This window comes from Saccopteryx bilineata, chromosome 5 (genome assembly GCF_036850765.1).
Source record: "Saccopteryx bilineata isolate mSacBil1 chromosome 5, mSacBil1_pri_phased_curated, whole genome shotgun sequence".
NCBI classification, from domain to species: Eukaryota; Metazoa; Chordata; class Mammalia; order Chiroptera; family Emballonuridae; genus Saccopteryx; species Saccopteryx bilineata.
This window is the reverse complement of record NC_089494.1, coordinates 38,309,344-38,332,476: the sequence shown is the minus strand read 5'-3', so window position 1 is coordinate 38,332,476 and position 23,133 is coordinate 38,309,344. Positions and strand designations below refer to the sequence as shown.

General features: G+C 43.8%; 1 protein-coding gene across 2 annotated transcripts in view; it reads left to right on the top strand.

The window, feature by feature from the left end:
* LOC136306274 (MOB-like protein phocein) overlaps positions 1 to 23,133 on the top strand; it is a 63,244-nt gene that overhangs the window by 17,323 nt on the left and 22,788 nt on the right. The window contains exons 1-2 of one of the 2 annotated variants that reach the window (XM_066232752.1): positions 1,643 to 1,786; positions 9,667 to 9,729. In XM_066232752.1, coding sequence (XP_066088849.1) covers positions 1,727 to 1,786; positions 9,667 to 9,729 — 123 coding nt within the window. In that variant the 5' untranslated portion in view covers positions 1,643 to 1,726. Of the gene's footprint in view, positions 1 to 1,642; positions 1,787 to 9,666; positions 9,730 to 23,133 lie in introns of those variants that run through there. The other variant, XM_066232754.1, reaches the window with a different exon arrangement.

The window sequence follows — 23,133 nt, the reverse complement described above, 5'->3', positions numbered from 1 at the left end:
CCACAATAGGGGAAATTTTAAAATGATTCTGGGAGGTGAGGTTGTCCACAGACTGACAGACCTACTTAGGACTCTGCTAGCCACATCTATCCCCATCTCTCTTAGGAGGCAATATTTGGGTGCCACTTGTCTTAGATTTTCATTGTATTTATAGTAAGAGAATTGGTGATTTGCAGATCTCCATTGCTAGACACAAAACAGTTTATGGTTAAAAACTAGGCCTTTTCATTCTTCTACTTAAGTGCTGAACACATAGTAGGGCTTGATAAATATTTGTTGAATGAATAAACTTTTGGCGTCTAGAAGATAGTGATGAAATGAAGAACTCAGTCTTTGCTTTTTTTTTTTTTAATACTTTATTGATTTTACAGAGACAGGAGAGAAAGGGGAGCATGGAATGGGAAGTAACAACTCATAGTTGTTTCTGACTAGTTGTTCATTGCTTGCTTGCGGTATGTGCCTTGACCAGGGAAGCCCAGGGTTTCGAACCGGCAACCTTGGCATTCCAGGCTGAAGGTTTATCCACTGCGCCACCCCAGGCCAGGTAATTCAGGCTTTGCTTTTGTAAAGTTACAAGTCTAGACATATTCCAGAAAGAAGGAATCTTACTTAAGGTAAACCAACTTCCTATTGTCAAACCCCTTTGAGCAAAATTTCAAGTATCTGGTAATAACTCAAGTTTTGCACCCACTCAATTTAACCAATCTCTCCTCTCTAATCCTCACATAGTTCTCCTCTCAGCGTTCTCATACACATTTAGGCATATTTGATGGGATATCTTATATTTTATTCTGTTGGAAATCACCCTACTGTATGTACTCTTTATTGCTCTGAACTGTCTTCCCATTTGGTATCTAAGTCCTCTCTCATCCCAGATCAAAGATTTAAGCAGGAAACAAACAAACAAACAAACAAACAGAAAAAGGTTTGCCAAAACTGCCATGATCTCATGACTAAAGGAAACACTTAAAACTCGCCACAAAGGAAATTTGAAATCCTGTATGTACAACTCCCACCATCTGTCAAGAGGCATTCATTTTCTCCTCATGCTTTCTGACTTTCAAAAATATACGAGCTAATTTTGTCTGTCTAGCGCACAATACCAGATGTCCACTCTATCTCGGATAATTGGCATTGAGTCTTTTATCTACGCAAACAAACTTGTCATTGAAAAGGTCCTTGGCTTTGAAGTCAGTGGATGGTGAAAATATTTGAACGCTAAGTAAGCCCCAGTCTGATTTGAGATTGGGTTTTCATGCCAGGTCTTTGGAATTTTCCCAGCCTGTTGATCCTAGGTGGTTTTCGGGACAGAATTATGCTTCTCTAGGTTTGCGTTTGAGCAAGAGTTTTACTGTAACGGCGGCCACTGTGCAAGCCCGGTCCTCCCAGCGTAACTAAGGAAATACACGCAGAGCCAGCACAGTCCCGCAGGGGCCCAGTGCGCCCGCCTGCGAACTCCCTCCTAGCCACTATCGGCCCCGCCACCCACCTCAGACCGCCGCCTGGAACTCGCCGGCGGCTCTTTTTCCTCCTTCGGCCAATTGGTTCTTTCCGGGACTCCTCCCGGTCTTCCCGCCCTGCCCTGCGCGGACTACGGCTGTTCCGCCAGGCGCTGCCCCTCCCCAGCTCCCGAACCCTGAGCGCCGCTCCGCCCCGCCCCGCCCCCCGTACAGGCAGCCGTCCTCTACATCCGGGTACCGTCTCCAGCCGCCTAGACTCTGGCACTATGGTCATGGCGGAGGGTACGGCAGTGCTGAGGCGGAACAGGCCGGGCACCAAAGCGCAGGTACCATCTTTCCCCCTTTTCTGCCGGGGGACTGTCGGAGCCGAGCCGCGCCGCACCTGGCAGTTGGCCGCCCCTACGAGGAGGTTGGGCCGGGGCGGCAGGCGGGGGCACTGGTGCCCGGCCTGCTCTTCCGGAGCGCAGCCCCTCGGTCTGGCCGAGGCTTAGGCGGCGGCGCCGGCCTCGACCGGTGAGGCCTGCGGAGCCCCAACGGGAGGGCGGGCGGGCGTGAGCGGCGAATGGGGGCCGCGGGCGGTGATCGCCGAGGCCGGGGACTGGGACACTGTCAGCAGGCTCTGCTTCTCTTCTCTCCCCTGAACCCCAGTTGACCTGCGTCGGAGGAGCTCAGCCGGCCAGGTGGAGACCCCGCGGGTCGGGCTGCCAGGCGGGGAGGGCGTGTAAACACAGCCCACCTCGTCTTAGCTTCTATTTCCTAACCAGCTTGTGACGTACCTGCCCGGCTTCTCCCATGCAGCTGGTCTAGCCGGATCCGGGTGGCGATCGTTTACTATTTACTACTCTTGCTGCTTGCCTTTGGCCACTTCTCGCTGCAGCTGTGCTCTGGTCCAACAAGTTTTCATCGTCAGGTTGCGACTTGTTAGATATCATTCCTTGTGAATTTCCTTCTTAGTAGGTGTGAAGCGCAGTTAGGGAATGACCTGATTATAATTTCATTAGCGTTCAGGATAATAATCGGGTGGGTTGGTGCTTTTAGGTATTCGTTCTTAGAATTTGCAAAAGAGGGATGCCTCACGTTCTTTAAAAAAATCAATAGGCATTTCGACTTGATCGGGTCAGTCTGCCAGCCAAAATGGCTTGCTATTGAATGAGTACATGATCTAAAATTAGAAGAGGTGTCTTAAAATGTGGTTTTAAAAAAAAAGGATGTAAGCAAATAATAATTTAAAAAAACCCAGAAAACAATCATGGAGCTATGACCATATGCCAGAGAATAGCTTTTTATATCTTGCACAGAATTTTGAAAAGGGAGTCCTATCAAAGGGATCTTTTAGATCCAGACACCTTCCCTGATCCATGTTACAGATAAGAAAACCATAGCCCAGAAAATCCACTGCATTTGTTCAAGGTTATATAGATTTGCATTCTTAGTTCAGCGGTGACCTTTTTTCTTTAACAGCTTGCTTCTAGTACTGAATTTTAGAAAATTGAGTTTGAAAAGCCTTATTAGAGTCACATTATGCTGTAAGTTGCTCTGGCAGTTTCATGGTCGTACTACTGGGAATTTCTTTTTTAGGTTTTCTTTTTATCTTTTCCAAACTTTCTTTAGTATAAATGCTCTCTTGGATACCTTTACTTCTTATTCTGTGGAGACATTGTTTTTTATTTTTATTTTATTATATGATCAACTTTTATATAAATATTTTTATGTTGAGAAGTAGACTTTTCTACTCTCATTTTGAGAATCGTTATCCATTTTAAAAGTTCTTCTTTTTTCTTCTTTTCCAAGTGAGAGGAGGGGAGGTAGAGAGACAGACTCCTGCTTGTGCCCCCACTGGGATCCACTGCCAACCCTCATCTGGGGCCAGTGCTCTGCCCATCTAGGGCCATGCTTTCAACAGAGCTATTTGCAGTGCCTGAGGCAGAGGCTCCTTGGAGCCATCCTCAGCGCCTGGGGCTGATGCACTTGAACCAATGGAGCCATGGCTGTGACAGTAAGAGAGAGAGAGAGAAGAAAAGAAAAGAAAAAAGAGAAGAGAGGGAGGGGTGGGGAAGCAGATGGTTGCTTCTCCTGTGTGCTCTGACCAGGAATCAAACCTGGGACATCCAATTGCCAGGTTGATGTTCTACCACTGAGCCAACCAGCCAGGGCCTAAAATTCTTTTTTCTAAAGGTTCTATTTATTGATTTTACAGAGAGAGGAGAGAGAGGAGGGAGGAACGAGGAGTATCCACATATAGTTGCACCACTCTAGGTGCACATTGCTTGCTTGTTGCATGTGCCCTGACCCAGGGAGCCCAAGGTTCAGAACCAGTGACCTCAGCCTTCCAGGTCAATGCTCTATCCACTGTGCCACCAGGGGCCAGGCAGTTAGCCATTTTTACTTACTCAAAAGTTCTGAAGTTTGAAAGGAAAGAAAATAATTTATTTTAACTTAATATTGTAACACTTCTGTCTGCTATGTTATGAGTAAGACACATATAAGAAAGCCCCTTAGTTTTTCCCCACATTGCCGTAGGTCAGGGTTGTTAAATAAAATGTGATAGAAAAAATTAGGGTTAAAAAAAAAAAGACTGCTTAAGGAGCATTCTGTCCTATTCCTTGTCTGTCACACTCATTTCCTTAGGTGAAATGGGTCTACATTAAAGTATCTTATTTAGAACTATAATAGAGTAGGTAGAGTATCTTTCTAATTTTTTTAAAATTGGTTATATTGGGTTATTGGCACATAGTTGGTTTTCAATAAATATTTTTTGACTGAATTAGATGGGAACATTTATTAAGCCAGTTATTTGGTTCCTCCTTTTTGTTTTAATATATTTTTTAAAATTTATTCATTTTAGAGAGTAGAGAGAGAGGGAGAGAGGAAAAGAGGGAAGGGAGAGGAGCAGGAAGCATCAACTCCCACATGCGCTTTGACCAGGCAAGGCCAGGGTTTTGAACCAGCAACCTCAGTGTTTCCAGGTTGACGCTTTATCAACTGTGCCACCACAGGTCAGGCCATGGTTCCTCCTTTTTTTTTTTTTTTTTTTTTTTTCCATTTTTCTGAAGCTGGAAACAGGGAGAGACAGTCAGACAGACTCCCGCATGCGCCCGACCGGGATCCACCTGGCCCGCCCACCAGGGGCGGTGCTCTGCCCCCCAGGGGGCGATGCTCTGCCCATCCTGGGCGTCGCCATATTGCGACCAGAGCCACTCTAGCGCCTGAGGCAGAGGCCACAGAGCCATGCCCAGCGCCCGGGCCATCTCTGCTCCAATGGAGCCTTGGCTGCGGGAGGGGAAGAGAGAGACAGAGAGGAAAGCGCGGCGGAGGGGTGGAGAAGCAGATGGGCGCTTCTCCTGTGTGCCCTGGCCGGGAATCGAACCCGAGTCCTCCGCACGCTAGGCCGACGCTCTACCGCTGAGCCAACCGGCCAGGGCGGTTCCTCCTTTTAATGTTAAAGTATATCACAGTTATGATGAGGCAGAATATTTAATTCCTAGTTAACATTTTTTACATCTTTTCTGTATATTACTATGTGTTTTCTAATATTTTAATAAATATGCTACAAACTAAAAATTTTAATGGCAAGTTAAGCAAAGTATATTGATAGAAACATTAAGTATAAGTCATATAAGAAGAAATTTAAAATTACTCTAATAATATTTTTATTTTATTTATTTATTTATTTATTTATTTATTTTTTTTTGCATCTTTCTGAAGCTGGAAACGGGGAGAGACGGTCAGACAGACTCCCGCACGCACCCGACTGGGATCCACCCAGCACGCCCACCAGGGGCGACGCTCTGCCCACCAGGGGGCGACGCTCTGCCCCTTGGGGCGTCACTCTGTTGCAACCAGAGCCACTCTAGCGCCTGGGGCAGAGGCCAAGGAGCCATCCCCAGCGCCCGGGCCATCTTTGCTCCAATGGAGCCTTGGCTGCGGGAGGGGAAGAGAGAGACAGAGAGGAAGGAGAAGGGGAGGGGTGGAGAAGCAGATGGGCGCTTCTCCTGTGTGCCCTGGCCGGGAATCGAACCCCGGACTTTTGCATGCCAGGCCGACGCTCTACCACTGAGCCAACCGGCCAGGACATAATAATATTTTTTAAAAGTTAATAATATTTAGCCTGACCAGGTGGTGGCGCAGTGGATAGAGCATTCACCTGGGATGCTGAGGACCCAGGGTTTGAAACTCTGAGGTTGCCTGCTTAAGCATTGGCTCACCTGGCTTGAGCCCGGGCTTACCAGCTTGAGAGCGGGGTCGCCAGCTTGAGTGCGGAGTCATAACATGACTCCATGGCCACTGGCTTGAGCCCAAAGGTCCCTGGCTTGAAGCCCAAGGTTGCTTGGCTTGAGCAAGGGGTCACTGGCTCGGCTGGAGCGCCTTGGTCAAGGCACATATAAGAAAGCAACTGGCCCTGGCTGGTTGGCTCAATGGATAGAGCATTGACTGGGCATATGGATGTCCCTGGTTCGATTCCCTGTCAGCACATATAAAAAAAGTGACCAATTGCTTCTTTCCCCCTCCCTCTCCCTCTTTCCCTCTTCCCTTCTGGCAGCCAGTGACTCAATTGGTTTAAGTGTTGGCCCCGGGCACTGAGGATAGCTCTGTTAGTCCAAGCTTGATTCAAGCATTGAGGTTGCTGGATGGATCCTGGTTTGGGTGCATATGGGAGTCTGTCTCACTCTCTCTCCTTCCTCACATTAAGAAAAATAGCCTGGCCTGTGGTGGCACAGTGGATAAAGCCTCGATCTGAAATGCTAAGGTTGCTGGTTTGAAACCCTGGGCTTGCCTGGTCAAGGTAGATATGGCAACCAATCAGTAAACAACTAAAGTGAAGCAACTATGAGTTGATACTTCTCAGTCCAACCGACTCCCTCCTCTCTCTGTAAAATTAATAAATAAAATCTTGGGAAAAAAAGAAAAATAAATACTTAAAGTAATAAAAGTTAGTTCATTTTATAGGGAAACTATTTTTAAAAAATGAACAGTTGGGCCTGACCAGGTGGTGGCGGAGTGGATAGAGCATCAGACTGGGATGTGGAGGACCCAGGTTCAAAGCCCCGAGGTTGCTGGCTTGAGTGCGGGCTCACCAGCTTGAGTGCGGGGTCGCTGCCTTGAGCATGGGATCATAGACATGACCCCATGGTTGCTGGCTTGAGCCCAAAGGTCACTGGCTTGAGCAAGGGTTCACTTGCTCTTCTGTAGCCCTCGGTCAAGGCATATATGAAAAAGCAATCAATGAACAACTAAGATGCTACAATAAAGAATTGATGCTTCTCATCTCTCTGTCTTCCAGTCTGTCCCTATCTGTCCCTCTCTGTGTCTCTGTCAAAAAAACAAAAACAAAAACAGTTAGCTCTGGCTTGGTAGCTCCAGTGTCCTCCCCACAGGGCAAGGTTGTGGTTCAATCCAGGTCAGAGTATATGCAGGAATCAACCAATGAATGCATGGGTGGGTGGAGCAATATACTCATGTTTCTTTCTCTCTCTAAAATCAATAAATAAAATTAAAAAAAAAAGGAACAGTTTAAGACACCTTAAAAGGTATATCCGCCTGACCTGTGGTGGTGCAGTGGATAAAGCGTTGACCTGGAAATGCTGAGGTCACCGGTTCGAAACCCTGGGCTTGCCTAGTCAAGGCACATATGGGAGTTGATGCTTCCAGCTCCTCCCCCCTTCTCTCTCTCTGTCTCTCTCTCCCTCTCTCCCTCTCTGTCTCTCTCTGCCCCCCTCTCCTCTCTAAAAATGAATAAATTAAAAAAAAAAATTAAAAAAAAAAAAAGGTATATCTATCACCTACCCTCAGAGTTAAAATACTAATAACATAATTGAATTCCTTTGTATTACATTATTCTGTCTTTTACCCACTCCTCTCAACCAATAACAGTGATCATTTCTTTCTTTTTACTTTTACTATATATGTATTATATCCATAAATGTGCTTTGGACTTTCTTTTTTTTTATTTTTTATTTTATTTATTTATTTTTTACAAAGACCGAGAGTGAGTCAGAGAGAGGGATAGACAGGGACAGACAGACAGGAATGGAGAGAGATGAGAAGCATCAATCATTAGTTTTTCATTGCGTGTTGCAACACCTTAGTTGTTCATTGATTGCTTTCTCATATGTGCCTTGACTGCGGGCCTTCAGCAGACCGAGTAACCCCTTGCTGGAGCCAGCAACCTTGGGTTCAAGCTGGTGGGCTCTTGCTCAAACAAGATGAGCCCGCGCTCAAGCTGGCGACCTGGGGGTCTCGAACCTGGGTCTTCTGCATCCCAGTCCGACGCTCTATCCACTGCGCTACCGCCTGGTCAGGCTCTTTGGACTTTCTTTTTTTTTTTTTTTAATTTATTCATTTTAGAAAGGAGAGAGAGAGGGAGAGAGAGAGAGAAGAGAGAGAAGGGGGAGGAGCAGGAAGCATCAACTCCCATATGTGCCTTGACCAGGCAAGCCCAGGGTTTCAACCGCAACCTCAGCATTTCCAGGTCGACGCTTTATCCACTGCACCACCACAGGTCAGGCTGGACTTCCTTTCTTTTTTTTTTTAACTTTTTTAATGTTTATTTTATAGATTTTAGAGAGAGAGGAAAGGAAGGAGAGAGACAGACAGAGACGACAGGAACATTGATCTGTTCCTGTATGTGCCCTGACCGGGATCGAACTGACAACCTTTGTGCTTTATTTAGCATGATGCTCTAGCCAACCGAGCTATGTGATCAGGGCAGGCTGGACTTTCTTAAACTTTTATTTTTGTGGTATCATATACTCATATACTGTATTCTTCAGTTAGCTCCAGTTTTTGCTTAAGGTGTTTGGATTCTTATTTATGTTGATTGATTATAGATCATGGGTTTACAGCTACTGCCCCTCCCCTTTTACCTCAGAGACATTTATTGAGTACCTACTATGTGCCAGGCATTGTACTACCTACAAAAGATACATAGGTAAACTTGGCTGAAAAATCAAATGGAAAGTTTCTTTTTTGTTGTTGTTTTTTTTGTATTTTTCTGAAGCTGGAAACGGGGAGGCAGTCAGACTCCCGCATGCGCCCGACTGGCATCCACCCAGCACGCCCACCAGGGGGCGATGCTCTGCCCATCCGGGGCATCGCTCTGTTGCGACCAGAGCCAGTCTAGCACCTGGGGCAGAGGCCAAGGGGCCATCCCCAGTGCCCGGGCCAACTTTTGCTCCAATGGAGCCTTGGCTGCGGGAGGGGAAGAGAGAGACAGAGAAGAAGGAGAGGGGGAGGGGTGGAGAAGCAGATGGGTGCCTCTCCTGTGTGCCCTGGCCGGGAATCGAACCCGGAACTTCCGCACGCCAGGCCAACGCTCTACCACCAAGCCAACTGGCCAGGGCCGGAAAGGTTCTTAATCACTTAATCTTAGGGGCATATCTGTGAACTGGATTATCTATAGAGGAATTCAGAACCAATGCAAGAGCCTGACCTGTGGTGGCGCAGTGGATAAAGCGTCGACCTGGAAATGCTGAGGTTGCCGGTTCGAAACCCTGGGCTTGCCTGGTCAAGGCACATATGGGAGTTGATGCTTCCAGCTCCTCCCCCCTTCTCTCTCTCTCTGTCTCTCTCCTCTCTCTCTCTCTGTCTTTCCCTCTCCTCTCTAAAATGAATAAATAAAAAATTAAAAAAAAAAAAAAAAGAACCAATGGAAGATGACTCATGAAAATAGCCCCCTTACAAAAAGGCTGTTGTATAGTATTTGGTGGCTATTTTGTTTTTGATGGAGCTCATATTTTGATTTAGAAATTTAAAATACTACTTGAAATTGGAATAATAATTTATAAAGTCTGTCTAAAATCACACTTTGTGGAGCCGTAATTACTATGAGTTGTACTACTACCAACACTAGCTATTATTCTTTAGGTAAAAATGGATTCGGATTTATGGCACCCAGAGATTTCTAAATGTGACTTTTTGAGAAGATATTTAACCCCCATAAACAAAAAAGTAATAGACTATCTACTCAAGTGATACATGAAAGGCCTGTGGGAGTCATATTGAGGGAGGGATCTGTGGTTTAAAAATGTAGTTCAGTTAAATAAAATCTTGGTGTTCATTTAAAAACACTGAATAAACTTTCTTTAACTTATTTACTGATAATCACAGTGTTTAAAATATGAAGGTTTTTCTAGTGTAACTTTGGATTTTTATTAGGAATTGAAGTTAATCATAATGGCATTGCTTTAACCATAAATTTTTTTTATAGGATTTCTATAATTGGCCTGATGAATCCTTTGATGAAATGGACAGTACACTGGCTGTTCAGCAGGTAATATCAATAGTTTATTTTGCAACTTCAATAACCTAAGCATTTGCCGTCCCTTGGCATAGTTAAGTATTCTTATATCTTTTAGCACAAACCAGAATCCATGGAATTAATGGAATGCCCATTTAAAACTTGTATAAACCTTCATTTTTCTTTTTCTTTTTTGTATTTTTTTTTTTGTATTTTTCTGAAGCTGGAAACGGAGAAGCAGTCAGACAGACTCCCGCATGCACCCAACTGGGATCCACCCGGCTCACCCACCAGGGGGTGATGCTCTGCCCCTCTGGGGCATTGCTCTGTTGTGACCAGAGCCATTCTAGCATCTGAGGCAGAGGCCACAGAGCCATCCTCAGCGGCCGGGCCATCTTTGCTCCAATGGAGCCTTGGCTGCGGGAGGGGAAGAGAGAGACAGAGAGGAAGGAGAGGGGGAGGGGTGGAGAAGCAGATGGGCACTTCTCCTGTGTGCCCTGGCCGGGAATCGAACCCGGGACTCCTGCATGCCAGGCCGACGCTCAACCGCTGAGCCAACCGGCCAGGGTCATTTTGTTTTAAGATGGCATATTAAACTATAATCAAGCTTAATTATATTTTAATATCTTAAAACTGTGTTGTTAATCTGTACTATATTAGTATACCAAATTTGATTTACCGTGAATTTAAAATTAATTGAATACCAATTTAGAATAACAGTTAAATAGAAATAGCATACTGATTTGGTGACTGAACACCTGAGAGCATATACCTAAGCTTTACATTTTAATTTCAGTTCCCATCAGTTCTTTACCTTGGTCCCCTCCAAGACAATTGAGGGCTAAGGTGCCTCCCCTCAGGTTGCCACTGTCAAGTAGCTCACCAAGTCAGTGATTATCAAAGGTGGGCTTCTGTAGCATGTTTGCTTTTGAAAAGCTCCGTTGGATATTCTTAAGTATTCTTATTAAGAATCACATTGTCTACTATGTTGGGTTAAAAAAAAAAATAGGTTGTTCTTCCAAAGTAAATAAAATCTGGAATCTAGGGAAAAATAGTTTCTATAGCTAATTATTAAATTGCATTTAGAAATTAATAAAAGAATGAAATTGGATGTACTGGTATATTGGGCTAGGTATTGGTTAACTAACATTTTTGTTTGTTTGCTTCTTAAGTGAGAGGAAGGGAGATAACGAGACAGACTCCTGTGTGCGTGTGGACCAGGATCCACCCAGCAGTCCTGGTCTGGGGTCTGTGCTCTGCCCATCTGGGGCCACTGGTAACTGAGCTATTTTTGGCACCTGAGATGGAGGCTCCACGGAGCCAGTGCTCGAGACCGACGTGCTTGAATCAGTTGAGCTATAGCTGCAGTAGAAGAGAGAAAGAGATAGAGAAAAGGGGAGGAGGGAGAGGAAAAGCAGGTAGTTGCCTCTCCTGTGTGCCCTGACCCAAATCTAACATGGGACTTCCACACACCAAGTTGACGCTCACTGCTGAGCTAACTGGTCAGGGCCTTAACTAACATTTTTAAAGAGATAGTGTACAATAATGATAGGCTGTTTTGCTTCATATTGATGGCTGGGTGTTAGAAGTAGGTAGCTATTTGGGGTTATTGTTATTTGAAGATCTTAGGGAATAAAATAGAAATGCAGTTCTTTGAGCAGTATAAACCATTTATAAGCAATAAAAAATCTTTCAAATGGATTCAGTGAATTAGATATTTAACACAAGCAATGTGTTTTAAAAAAATGTATTGTTAGACTTGTGGTAGCACAGTGGATAAAGCGTCAACCTGGAACGTTGAGGTCGAGAGTTCGAATACCTGACCTGGGCTTGCCTGGTCAAGGCACACAGAGGAAGCCACTACTACGAGTTGATGCTTCCTCCTTCTCCCCCCTCTTTCTCTCTCTCACCTCTCTCTCTCTTTCTCTCTCTCTCTCACCTCTCTCTCTCTCTCTCAAAAACCCATAATAAAAAAACTTAAAAAACCCTGACCAGGTGCTGGTGCAGTGGATAGAGTGTTGACCTGGGATGCTGAGGACCCAGGTTCGAAATCCCAAGGTGACTGGCTTGAGCGCGGGCTTATTAGCTTGAGTGCAGGGTCACCTGCTTGAGCGTGGGATTATAGACATGACCCCATGTTTCCTGGTTTGAGCCCAAGGTCACTGGCTTGAGCAAAGGGTCTCTGGCTTGGCTGGAATTCCCCAGTCAAGGCATGGATGAGAAGCAATCAGTGAACAACTAAGGTGCCACAGCTATGAGTTGATGCTTCTCATCTCTCTCTTTCTGCCTGTCTGTCTGTCTCTGTCTTTTTGGCTTTAAATAAATAAATAAATAAATAAATGGAAAGGCATTGTATAATCAGCAAATATTTATTGGGCTAGCAATAAGATAGGTCTTGTGGAAAGTATAGAAATATAGACCTAGAGCTCTATGCCTGGAAATTTGCAAAAATTAAAGTGTGCAGGTATTTATCTCCTTAAAAGTAAAGGGTGTATTCTGCTACTTTGTTTATTTTTTAAAGTTTTTATTTATTGATTTTACAGAGGGAGAAGGAGGAAGGAATGAGAAGTATTAACTCGTAGTTGCTTCACTTTAGTTGTTCATTGATTGCTTGTCATATGTGCTTTACTGGGCAAGTGGATTTGGAACTGGCAACCTCAGCCCATATGCATTCCAGGTCTGTGCTTTATTCACTATGCCACCACAGACCAGGTGTGTCCTGCTACTTTGTTGAATTAATTTATTTTAACGGTGTTTTTGTGGATTTTTAGGATTTTCTGCATGTGAGATCATGCCATCTGCCAATAGATTATCTCTTTCTTTCCAATCTGGATGCCTTTTATTATTATTATTATTATTAATTTTTATTAATTTTAATAGGGTGACATCAACAAATCAGGGTACATATATTCAAAGAAAATATGTCCAGGTTATCTTGTCATTCAATTCTGTTGCATACCCATCACCCAAAGTCAGATTGTCCTCCGTCACTCTCTATCTAGTTTTCTTTGTGCCCCTCCCCTTCCCTCTCCCCATCTTCCCCCCCCCGTAACCACCACTCTCTTGTCAATGTCTCTTAGTCTTGTTTCTATGTCCCACCAATGTATGGAATCCTGCAGTTCTTGTTTTTTTCTGATTTACCTATTTCACTCCGATAATGTTATCAAGATCCCACCATTTTGTTGTAAGTGATCCGATGTCATCATTTCTTATGGCTGAATAGTATACCATGGTGTATATTTGCCATCTTCTTTATCCAGTCTTCTATTTTTTTTTTTACAGTGATTAAAGCCTTTAAGCAAACTCTTGGCCAATACAGCAAGAATCCATAAAAGAATAGTGTCCTTAACATGTTCACCAAGTCCAAGTTGGCCCCAGCACCATGCCAAATCCCTGAAAAATGCAACCCAACCCCAGTTCAGTCTGTTAGCTGCCACAGGGAGCAGGAGTCCAGGACAAGTCCACCTCTAGGAAAAGTCCGCATGGCACTGGAATTGTTGTCACAATTCTATACTTTGCAGCTCACGTCCAAGTCCCAATGACCACTGCTTCTAGCTGGTAATGATTCAGGTAGACTGGAAAAGCCATCTGCAGCATGTGTGGAGATGGAGCTTCTGTTCTCCTCTGCCTGGAGAGATGAGACCAGGTTGCTTTTCCCTGGAGCTCTGCGACTGTGGCTTTTTAAAGAGAATCTTGGGATACACTAAGCTGGGTGGCAAAGGTAGATTCATAATAGAAGTTGGCAAAAGGGGGAAAGAGAGCTCTAAATTAGGAGTAGGTCCCAGCCTGAAATATGAGTGGGGTATTGAGGTAGGAGGAATAAAGGAAATACTATATATTAAACAAAGCAGCAGAAAATAGGACTATCAACACCCACAACAGAGATCTTTGAGGGAAGAATAAAAAACCTGACTATTCAGGCAAGACATAGTTAAGTGGCCCTTGTGCAAATGAGATCAGTTTACCTGCTTCTTGGAAGAAATACCCTAGGCTCGTCCACAGTGTTGTAGATGGGGCCAACGGCCCTGGGCACCTTCAGCCTTCAGTGGCAAACCCCAGCATTTTGGGCAAGGTTAGGTCATAGGTGGCTGGAGCAGGGCTGGAAGAGACTGAACCTCCCTGAGCGAGGGGGAAGCCCACCTTCCAGTGTCCCTGTTTTCTCACAGCAGAGGCATGTAAGCCTGGCAGGCTTTAGCTCAATAACCTTCCTTTCCACTATTGAAGCAGGATCCAGACGGCATCCTATGAGACCCCTTTGGGGCGTTGGAGCCTTTAAGGGCGTATCCTAAAAGCTGGTAGTTCCCCTGATCTCTCTTGGGCTTTTTCTGCCTCTTGGTATTTTAAAAGCCATGCTCAGAAGATCTCGCTTTTGAGGGGTTCGAGGATCTCCATCCGCCTATATAAGTCTTTTCCATATATCTGGAGCTATTTGGAAAAAGACAAAACAGTGTTATTAGCTGGATCAAATAAAGAAGGTAGTAGTTTGCAGGAGAAAAAGATTTGTTCATCAGCATTCAAAAGAAATTTAAAAAAATTTTTTAAGTAAAAAGCATGATATGGTAGACCCATAGGAGTTCCAGGATATGACTTCCCCCATTTTAAATTTTTTTAAATTGACCTTAAAATATTTGCTGGGTACACTTTAATAATACCTTGACTTTAAAGATTGTAAGAAATACACATAATTTGAAAGGTTTGACACAATACAGTAAATGCTTTTGCTCCATATGCAGGAGCATTGTCAGTTTAACCAGTTTAGGAAATCCAATAATAGAAAAATGAATACAGACAATGAGCTATAACATGCTTAGCAGCCTCTCCTGTTCTGACAAAGGTTACTATAAATCCAGAATATGTATCCACTGTAACGTGGACATAGGACTGTTTGCCAAATGAAGGTATATGAGTAACATCCATTTGCCAAAGTTGTCCTGGTAGGAGTCCTTGAGGGTTAACTCCAAATGAAGGGGCAGATTGTAGTATAGGACCCCTTGGACAGGATTTCCCAATCTGCCGTGCTGCTTCCCGAGAAAGTTGAAACTGTTTACACAGGGCTGCAGCGTTCTGGTGATGAATAGTATGAGACTGAATTGCTCGATCTGTCATGGTTGCTCCAAATAATTTTCTTTTGGGTAGCTTGATCAACAAGGGCATTCCTAGGCCCTGGCCAGTTGGCTCAGTGGTAGAGCGTTGGCCTGGTGTGCAGGGGTCCCGGGTTCGATTTCTGGCCAGGGCTTATTTCTGTTTTTCTTGCCTAATTGCTCTCTCTAGAACTTTCACTGCTTTGAATGGAATTGACAAAATCAGGCATCCTAATCTTGTCCTTGATATCAAGGAGAGCTGTCTGTCTTTTTCATTGAATAGGATGTTCACTGTAGGTTTTTCACATATGGCCTTTATTATGTTGTGGTAGTTTTCTTCTATTTTTGATTTGTTGAGTGGTTTTTGACAAAAAAGATGTTGAATTTTGCCAAATGCTTTTTCTGCACCAATTGAGATGATCATGTGTTGTGTTCTTCCTTCATTCTGTTATTGTGGTGTATTATAATCAGATTTTATTTTATTTATTTTTTTTATATATATATTTTTTATAATCAGATTTTAAATGTTGAACCATCCTTGCATTCTAGGAATAAATTTCACTTGATCATGGTGTATAATCCTTTTGATACACTCCAGAATTTGATTTGCTAGGATTTTTACATCAGTGTTCATAAGAGATAATTGGTGTCTAGTTTTCCTAGAATGCCTTTGACTGACTTTGGTTTGCTAGGATTTTTGCATCAGTGTTCATAAGGGATAATTGGTTTCTAGTTTTCTAGAGTGCCTTTGACTGACTTTAGTATGGGAGTCTTTGGGTTACGACATAGTTCTGTTCCTACAACAGTGACATAACTCGAATTTTGGTGTAAGTTGGAAAACACCCTATCCTAAGTCACTTATCTATCCTAACACAGTTGTAAAATAATAATCTAAAACATAAAAACACAACTAAGCCACAGAAAAAGGAAAAGGACATAAATGTACTGTACTGTAGTAACAAAAAAATGAGTGTAAAAAAAATTCCTTACCTTTATTCCTGTGGTAGGCTTGTACACTGGAAGGGGCATTGCAAAGTGGGAGAGAGTGACCTATTGGGAGGAGGAAGCTGAAGAGGCAGGAGAACCTGCAGAAGGTGCCGGAGATACTGGGTCAGGTGAATCAGGATTGCCCAAGGAACACGCAGGAGACGCTGGAGATGATTCTACCTGTACTACAGGTGTTTCATCTCACGAAGCAGCTGATGTAGAGGATACTAGATGTTTTAGGCCTCTCTACATTAAAGAATTGTTCCAGGCTAGTCTGAAACTAGTTTGTCCATGTAGTTTATAAGTATGATTGATGCTAACGGTGTAAGCCAAAACACTCATGTCTCAATTTTTTAAAGTTTTTATGGGAGTGAGTGTTGTAAACTTAAAATGTCATGTCAAAACATGAGGACCCCCTGTATCAGGCAGTGCTTGTGTAACAGAACGGATTCAGTTTTATGGCACCCTCTTTAATTTTTGGAAGAATTAGAGAAGGATTGGTGTTCTCTATTTTTATTTATTTATTTTTTTAAGTGAGAGGTGGGAGGCAGAGAGACAGACTCCCACATGTGCCCCAACCGGGATCCACCCAGCAAGGCTCAGACCTGGGGATGCTCTGCTCATCTGTGGCCGTTGCTTTTTTGCTCAGCAACTGAGTTCTTTTAGCACCTGAGGCGAGGCCTTGGAGCCATCCTCACTTCCTGGACCAACCTTCTCAAACCATTCAAGCCATGGCTGCATGAGGAGAAGAGAGGGAGAGAGATAAAAAAGGGGGAAGAGTGGAGAAGCAGATGGTCGCTTCTCCTGTGTGTCCTGACTGGGAATCGAACCTGGGACTTCCACATGCCAGGCCAATGCTCTACTGGTGAACCAGCTGGCCAGGGCCAGTTGACTGTTTTTTAAAAAATTTTTCCCATTGATTCGAGAGATAGAAAAGAACGAACCCGTGACCTCAGCATGCCAGGATGTTCAAGCCTCAGAGCAGTCTGATCAAGGCTTAACTCTAAATACAATTTTAGATTGAATTTAGAGAGAGAGGAAAGGGGGGGGGAGGAACAATGATTTGTCATTCAATTGATCCATGCATTCATTGGTTAATTCTTGTATGTGCCTTGACCTGGGTTCAAACCTGCAACCTTGGCCTATAAGGACAACTCTCACCAACTGAGTTACCCAGCTAGGGCCTAACTTGGAATCTTTATAGCCATAATTTCTCTCTCTGTATATATTTTTTTAATTTAAAATTTTTTATTTATTGATTTTTAGAGAAAGAGGAAGGGAGAGAGAGAGAAACATTGATTTGTTGTTTCACTTATTTTTGCATCCATTGGTTGCTTCTTATATATGCCCTGACCGAAGAGTGAATCTGCAACTTTGGCATATGGAGATGACACTCTGACCAGCTGAACTACTGGGCCAGGGCTCTTTTTCTTCTTTTTGTGGGACTCTGGTGACATGACTTTTAAATATTCTTTGTATGCCAAGTAATTCTGGGTTATATCCTGGACATTTTGAATATTTTGTTGAGACTCTGGTCTAATTTAATCCAATGGAGAATGCCATATTTTTGTTATAGCTGGCATTTGACATGGTTAGATAAAGGCTGCAAGTTCCAATTGAACTGAGATTCCAATGTTAGTTTAGTTTTCAAAACCATTGCACTGACTCCTTGAATCTGTAGTCTGTGTGCATCTACCTGTGGTCAACCCTGGTGGTGGTATCCATTAGCTCAGTTCTCAGAGTCTGTCGGTTGATAATTAGGATAAGATCATGCATGCGCTCATGCACAGATCAGGGTGAGCCCAGGAGTTCATTAAACAGCTTTATTGGATTACTTTTTTTGAGCTTCTTTCTGATAACTTCTCATATTTTAGGCCCCACCTTATTGGTCCTGTCGCCTGAAACCACTTACTGAAATTGTACTGCGGTTGTGGGAAGGCAAAGAGAGAAAAAGAATTAGAGTTAGATCACAGCAGTAAATGGAGAGGAACGTTCTCTTCCTCAGAATTTCATCTTGCATTTTTCTGTTGCCAGCTGCTTTTGCTGCTGGGTGGAATTGTCTCAGGCCCGGGCAATGGAGAAAAAGGAGAGGGGTAAAAATCCAGGGGATTTCTTCCACTCTCTTTGAGCTTCAGGAGTTCCTTTTTCCATTCCTGAAGCCCTAACTAGTTTCTGCTGTATGTATCTGCATCAATAATGCTTTTTTTTTTTTTTATTTTTTTTTTATTTTTCTGAAGCTGGAAACGGGGAGAGACAGTCAGACAGACTCCCGCATGCGCCCGACCGGGATCCACCCGGCACGCCCACCAGGGGCAAAGCTCTGCCCACCAGGGGGCGTCGCTCTGCCGCTACCAGAGCCACTCTAGCGCCGGGGGCAGAGGCCTAGGAGCCATCCCCAGCACCCGGGCCATCTTTGTTCCAATGGAGCCTTGGCTATGGGAGGGGAAGAGAGAGACAGAGAGGAAGGAGGGGGTGGGGGTGGAGAAGCAAATGGGTGCCTCTCCTATGTGCCCTGGCCGGGAATCGAACCCCGGTCCCCCACACGCCAGGCCGATGCTCTACCGCTGAGCCAACAGGCCAGGGCCGCTTTTTTTCTTTTGAATCCTGAATTGCGTTTGGGCCAGGGGATATTAAGAGAGGAAAAGAAACACAGCAAACTTTGTTAGTTCCTTGGTACTTTGAATTCTGATGTTTTTTTCCTGCTCCTCTTTCTGGTATTTGCTTTTCAGAGACTTCAAAATAGCTGCAATCAAATAACATGCATTCTGACCAGATTTTTATAGTGTTGTGTTCAGTGGAAGAGAATGGTTGATGTTTGTTTACTCCATCTTACCCCAAACTGGAAACAGTGATATGCTTTTTGCATGCTGTTTTAAGAACATTTATTTATTTATTTATTTTTTACAAAGACAGAGAGAGAGTCAGAGGGAGGGATAGACAGGGACAGACAGACAGAAATGGAGAGAGATGAAAAGCATCAATCATTAGTTTTTCATTGCGCGTTGCAACACCTTAGTTGTTCATTGATTGCTTTCTCACATGTGCCTTGACCGTGGGCCTTCAGCAGGCCGAGCAACCCCTTGCTGGAGCCAGCGACCTTGGGTCCAAGCTGGTGAGCCTTGTTCAAACCAGATGAGCCCGCACTCAAGCTGGCGACCTCGGGGTCTTGACCCTGGGTCCTTCCGCATCTCAGTCCGATACTCTATCCACTGCGCCACCGCCTGGTCAGTTCATGCTGTTTTATTATTGTATATTTTGCTCTTCCCAAATGATTTCTAAAAACTGTTTTAGGAAAAGTCTTACATGAAATATAGTACCAGATTATTATAATTGCTAATAATTATAGCCCACAGGAATAAATCACTAGAAAGATATATTTCTTTCTTATAAAATAAGAAAGATTTCTTGCCTTCTTTTTTACTTAGTTTTATTTATTTATTGATTTTAGAGAGATGAGAGAGAGGAGGGGGGGAGCAAGGAGCTGGAAGCATCAGCTTGTAGCCACTTCTCACATGTGTCTTGACCAGGCAAGCCCAGGACCTCAAACTGACGACCTCAGCATTCCAGGTTGATGCTTTACCCATTGCACCACACCATGGGCCAGGCTGACTTAGTTTCAAAACTGGTGTAGTGTATCTTGTAGAGGCCTGGGAAGAGAGTATACTGATAATGTCTGAAATGTTGCTAGAGCTTGGTCAGGTGGTATTATCAGGTAGAAGTGGTAATGTCTTTGGAAGTTTATGGAAGAGATGTTCTTCAAGAAATGGTAGTAAGTTCTTGGAAACGTAACACTTACTATGAGGTTGTCTTCTGGATTTTTCTGTAGAATTCCTTAAAGATTTCAAAGCCTGTTTCTTAAATTATGGTTGTTCTATTTACCTAGTTTCAAAAACTCTTTTTTAAAAAAAAATTATTTACTTATTTATTTTTTACAGAGACAGAGAGTGAGTCAGAGAGAGGGATAGACAGGGACAGACAGACAGGAATGGAGAGAGATGAGAAGCATCAATCATTAGTTTTTCATTGTGCATTTCAACACCTTAGTTGTTCATTGATTGCTTTCTCATATGTGCCTTGACCGCGGGCCTTCAGCAGACCGAGTAACCCCTTGCTGGAGCCAGCGACTTTGGGTTCAAGCTGGTGGGCTTTTGCTCAAACCAGATGAGCCCGCGCTCAAGCTGATGACCTCGGGGGTCTCGAACCTGGGTCCTCTGCATCCCAGTCCGACGCTCTATCCATTGCGCCACTGCCTGGTCAGGCTAGTTTCAAAAACACTTAACATTACAATTCACCAGCAACGTTTTAAGTGGTGATGATTGTGTTTTTCCATTTAACTGAATTATTAACATTAAAGATCCAGGTGACAAATGTGGTAGGAGATCAGAGGGTATTCTGTGAGGATTAAAATAATCAGGAAGACTTGAGTGTGTTGGGGAGAGGGAATTTGGTAGGAAATGTGGTGTATAACTTGAGGAGGCCAGTGGAAAAGATACAGAATTTAGTTGTGTCTCAGGAGAGAATCAGTTCTGTGCAAATGTGGAACATTAGGATGGGGTCAGAAAATCAGGGAGAGTGGTTTTATAAAAATTAAAGAGTCATTAAAAGCTTTTGAGCAATCTTTTGATATGAGAGTGATATTCAAGTAAGATTATCTGAAAATAGGCAAAATAGCTTGGCTTAAGACAGCCCTGTAGTTACTAAATTTTTATAATCAGGCATTTTAGTCTAATCTAGCCTATTCAGATTTCAGGATATTTAAATCATAGGTTGAACGAAACATTAAAAAGATCTGAAATTTAAAAGTTTAAATTGATAGCAAATCTCCTTTTTTTTTGAAGGGTGGAGGGAGAGAGATGAGAAGCATCAACTTGTATTTGTGGCACTTCAGTTGTTCTTACATTGCTTCTTACATGTGTCTTGATGGGGGGTGGGAGGTGCTCAGGCTGATCCAGTGCTCCTTGCTTAAGCTAGCAACCTTTGTGCTCATGCCAGCAACTTTGGGCTTCCTGCCAGTGACCTTTGGGCTCAAGCCAGTGACCATGGGATTATGTCAATGATTCCATGCTCAAGCCAGCAACCCTGCTCTCAAGCTGGTAAGCCCGGCGCTCAAGCAGTGAACTTGGGGATTTGACCCTGGGCCCTCAGCGTCCCAGGGTGACGCTCTATACACTGTGCCACCCCCAATCAGGCTCCTCTTCTTTTTTTTTTTAGTGAGAGGGACAGATAGGGACAGACAGACAGGAAGGGAGAGAGATGAAAAGCATTAATTCTTCATTATGGCGCCTTAGTTGTTCATTGATTGCTTTCTCGTATGTGCCCTGATCAGGGGGCTCTAGCTGAACCAGCGACCTCAGGCTTCAAGCCAGCGATCTCTTGGTTCAAGCCAGCAACCATGTGGTCATGTCTATGATCTCACGCTCAAGCTGGATGAGCCTGTTCTCAAACCTGTGACCTTGGGGTCTGGAACCGGGTTTTCTGCATTCCAGACCTATGCTCTATCCACAGCACCACTGCCTGGTCAGGTTGGCTGCTCCTTTTTTTTTTCAGAGACAGAGAGAGGGATGGATAGGGACAGACAGACAGGAACGGAGAGAGATGAGAAGCATCAATCATCAGTTTTTTGTTGTGACACCTTAGTTGTTCATTGATTGCTTTCTCATATGTGCCTTGACCGCGCACTTTCAGCAGACCGAGTAACCCCTTGCTTGAGCCAGTGACCTTGGTTCCAAGCTGGTGAGCTTTTGCTCAAACCAGATGAGTCTGTGCTCAAGCTGGCGACCTCGGGGTCTCGAACCTGGGTCTTCCCCATCCCAGTCCGACGTTCTATCCACTGCGCCATCACCTGGTCAGGTGGCTCCTCTTCTTAAACTTAGTTTTTCTGGTAGTCATTTTAAAAACAATTTTATTGGACATAATTAACATACCATAGGAATCACCTATTTAAAACATCCAGTTCACTGGTTTTTACTATATTCACAGAGTTGTACAACCATAACCACAATCTAATTTTAGAATATCTTCATCCCCCGCCAAGGAACATCAATCCCATTAGCAGTTATCTTCATTCTCCTTTGTTTTTCCCCTTCTTTCTACAGTCCTAAACAACTACAGATCTATTTTTTGCCTTTATAAATTTTGTCTATTTAGATACTTCATATAAATGAAATATAATATGCACCACAGTTTTATTTACACTGTCTGTATTCTATGTTCATATGAAAATTATAGTTTTAAGTTTTGATCACAGTTCTACTCCTGGTAAATATCATACGCATTTTTGTAGTAAATCCTATCCCAGGCCTGGCTGGTTGGCTCAGTGGTAGAGCTTTGGCCCAGCATGTGGAAATCCTGGGTTCGATTCCCGGTCAGGGCATACAGGAGAGATGACCATCTGCTTCTCAACCCCTCCCCTTTCTCTCTCTTTTTCTTCTCCTCCTGCAGCCATGGCTCAAGCAGTCTGAGTTCACCCTGAGTGCTGAGGATGACTCCATAGCTTCCACCTCAGGCACTAAAATGGGTTTTGAGCAATGGAGCAATGCCCCAGGTGGGCAAAGCATCACCATCTAGTTCAGTGGTCCCCAAACCCCAGGCCACGGACCGGTAACGGTCCGTGGGCCATTTGGTACTGGTCTGCAGAGAAAGAATAAATAACTTACATTATTTCCGTTTTATTTATATTTAAGTCTGAACGATGTTTTATTTTTAAAAGATGACCAGATTCCCTCTGTTACATCGTCTAAGACTCCCTCTTGATGCTTGCCTGGGTCATGTGATACATTTATCCGTCCCACCCTAAAGGCCGGTCAGTGAAAATATTTTCTGACATTAAACCAGTCCGTGGCCCAAAAAAGGTTGGGGACCACTGCTCTAGTTGGCTTGCCGGGTGGATCCTGGTTGGGGCACATGCGGGAGTTGTCTCTGCCTCCCTGCCTCTCACATTAAAAAGAAAAAAATAAAAACTATCCCAAGGAAGTTGAATTGGAGAATAAGTATGGGTTACCTCCTTTCTTCTGAATTACATTAAGTTCTCACCTAACACTGTTGATAGGTTCTTGGAACTATGCTGAAACGACCTATAAGGAAACCAGTTTTACCATAGTCTAATTTCTATAAACCAGGGATAAGTTCCTGTGGTATCTCATCAACATTATAATGAAATGATGTTGGCTTGGCTGGATAACTCGGTTGATTAGAGAGCATCGTCCCAAGTCGGAGAGGTTGCCGGTTCAACCCCCCATTCAGGGCACATGCGGAAACAGATCAGTGGTCCTTTCTTGCTGTAATCAATAATAATTTAAAAAAGATAATGAATATATCCATCACCTCTGAGTTGCCTGTTCCTCTTTTAAAAAAAAAAAGATGTTATTCA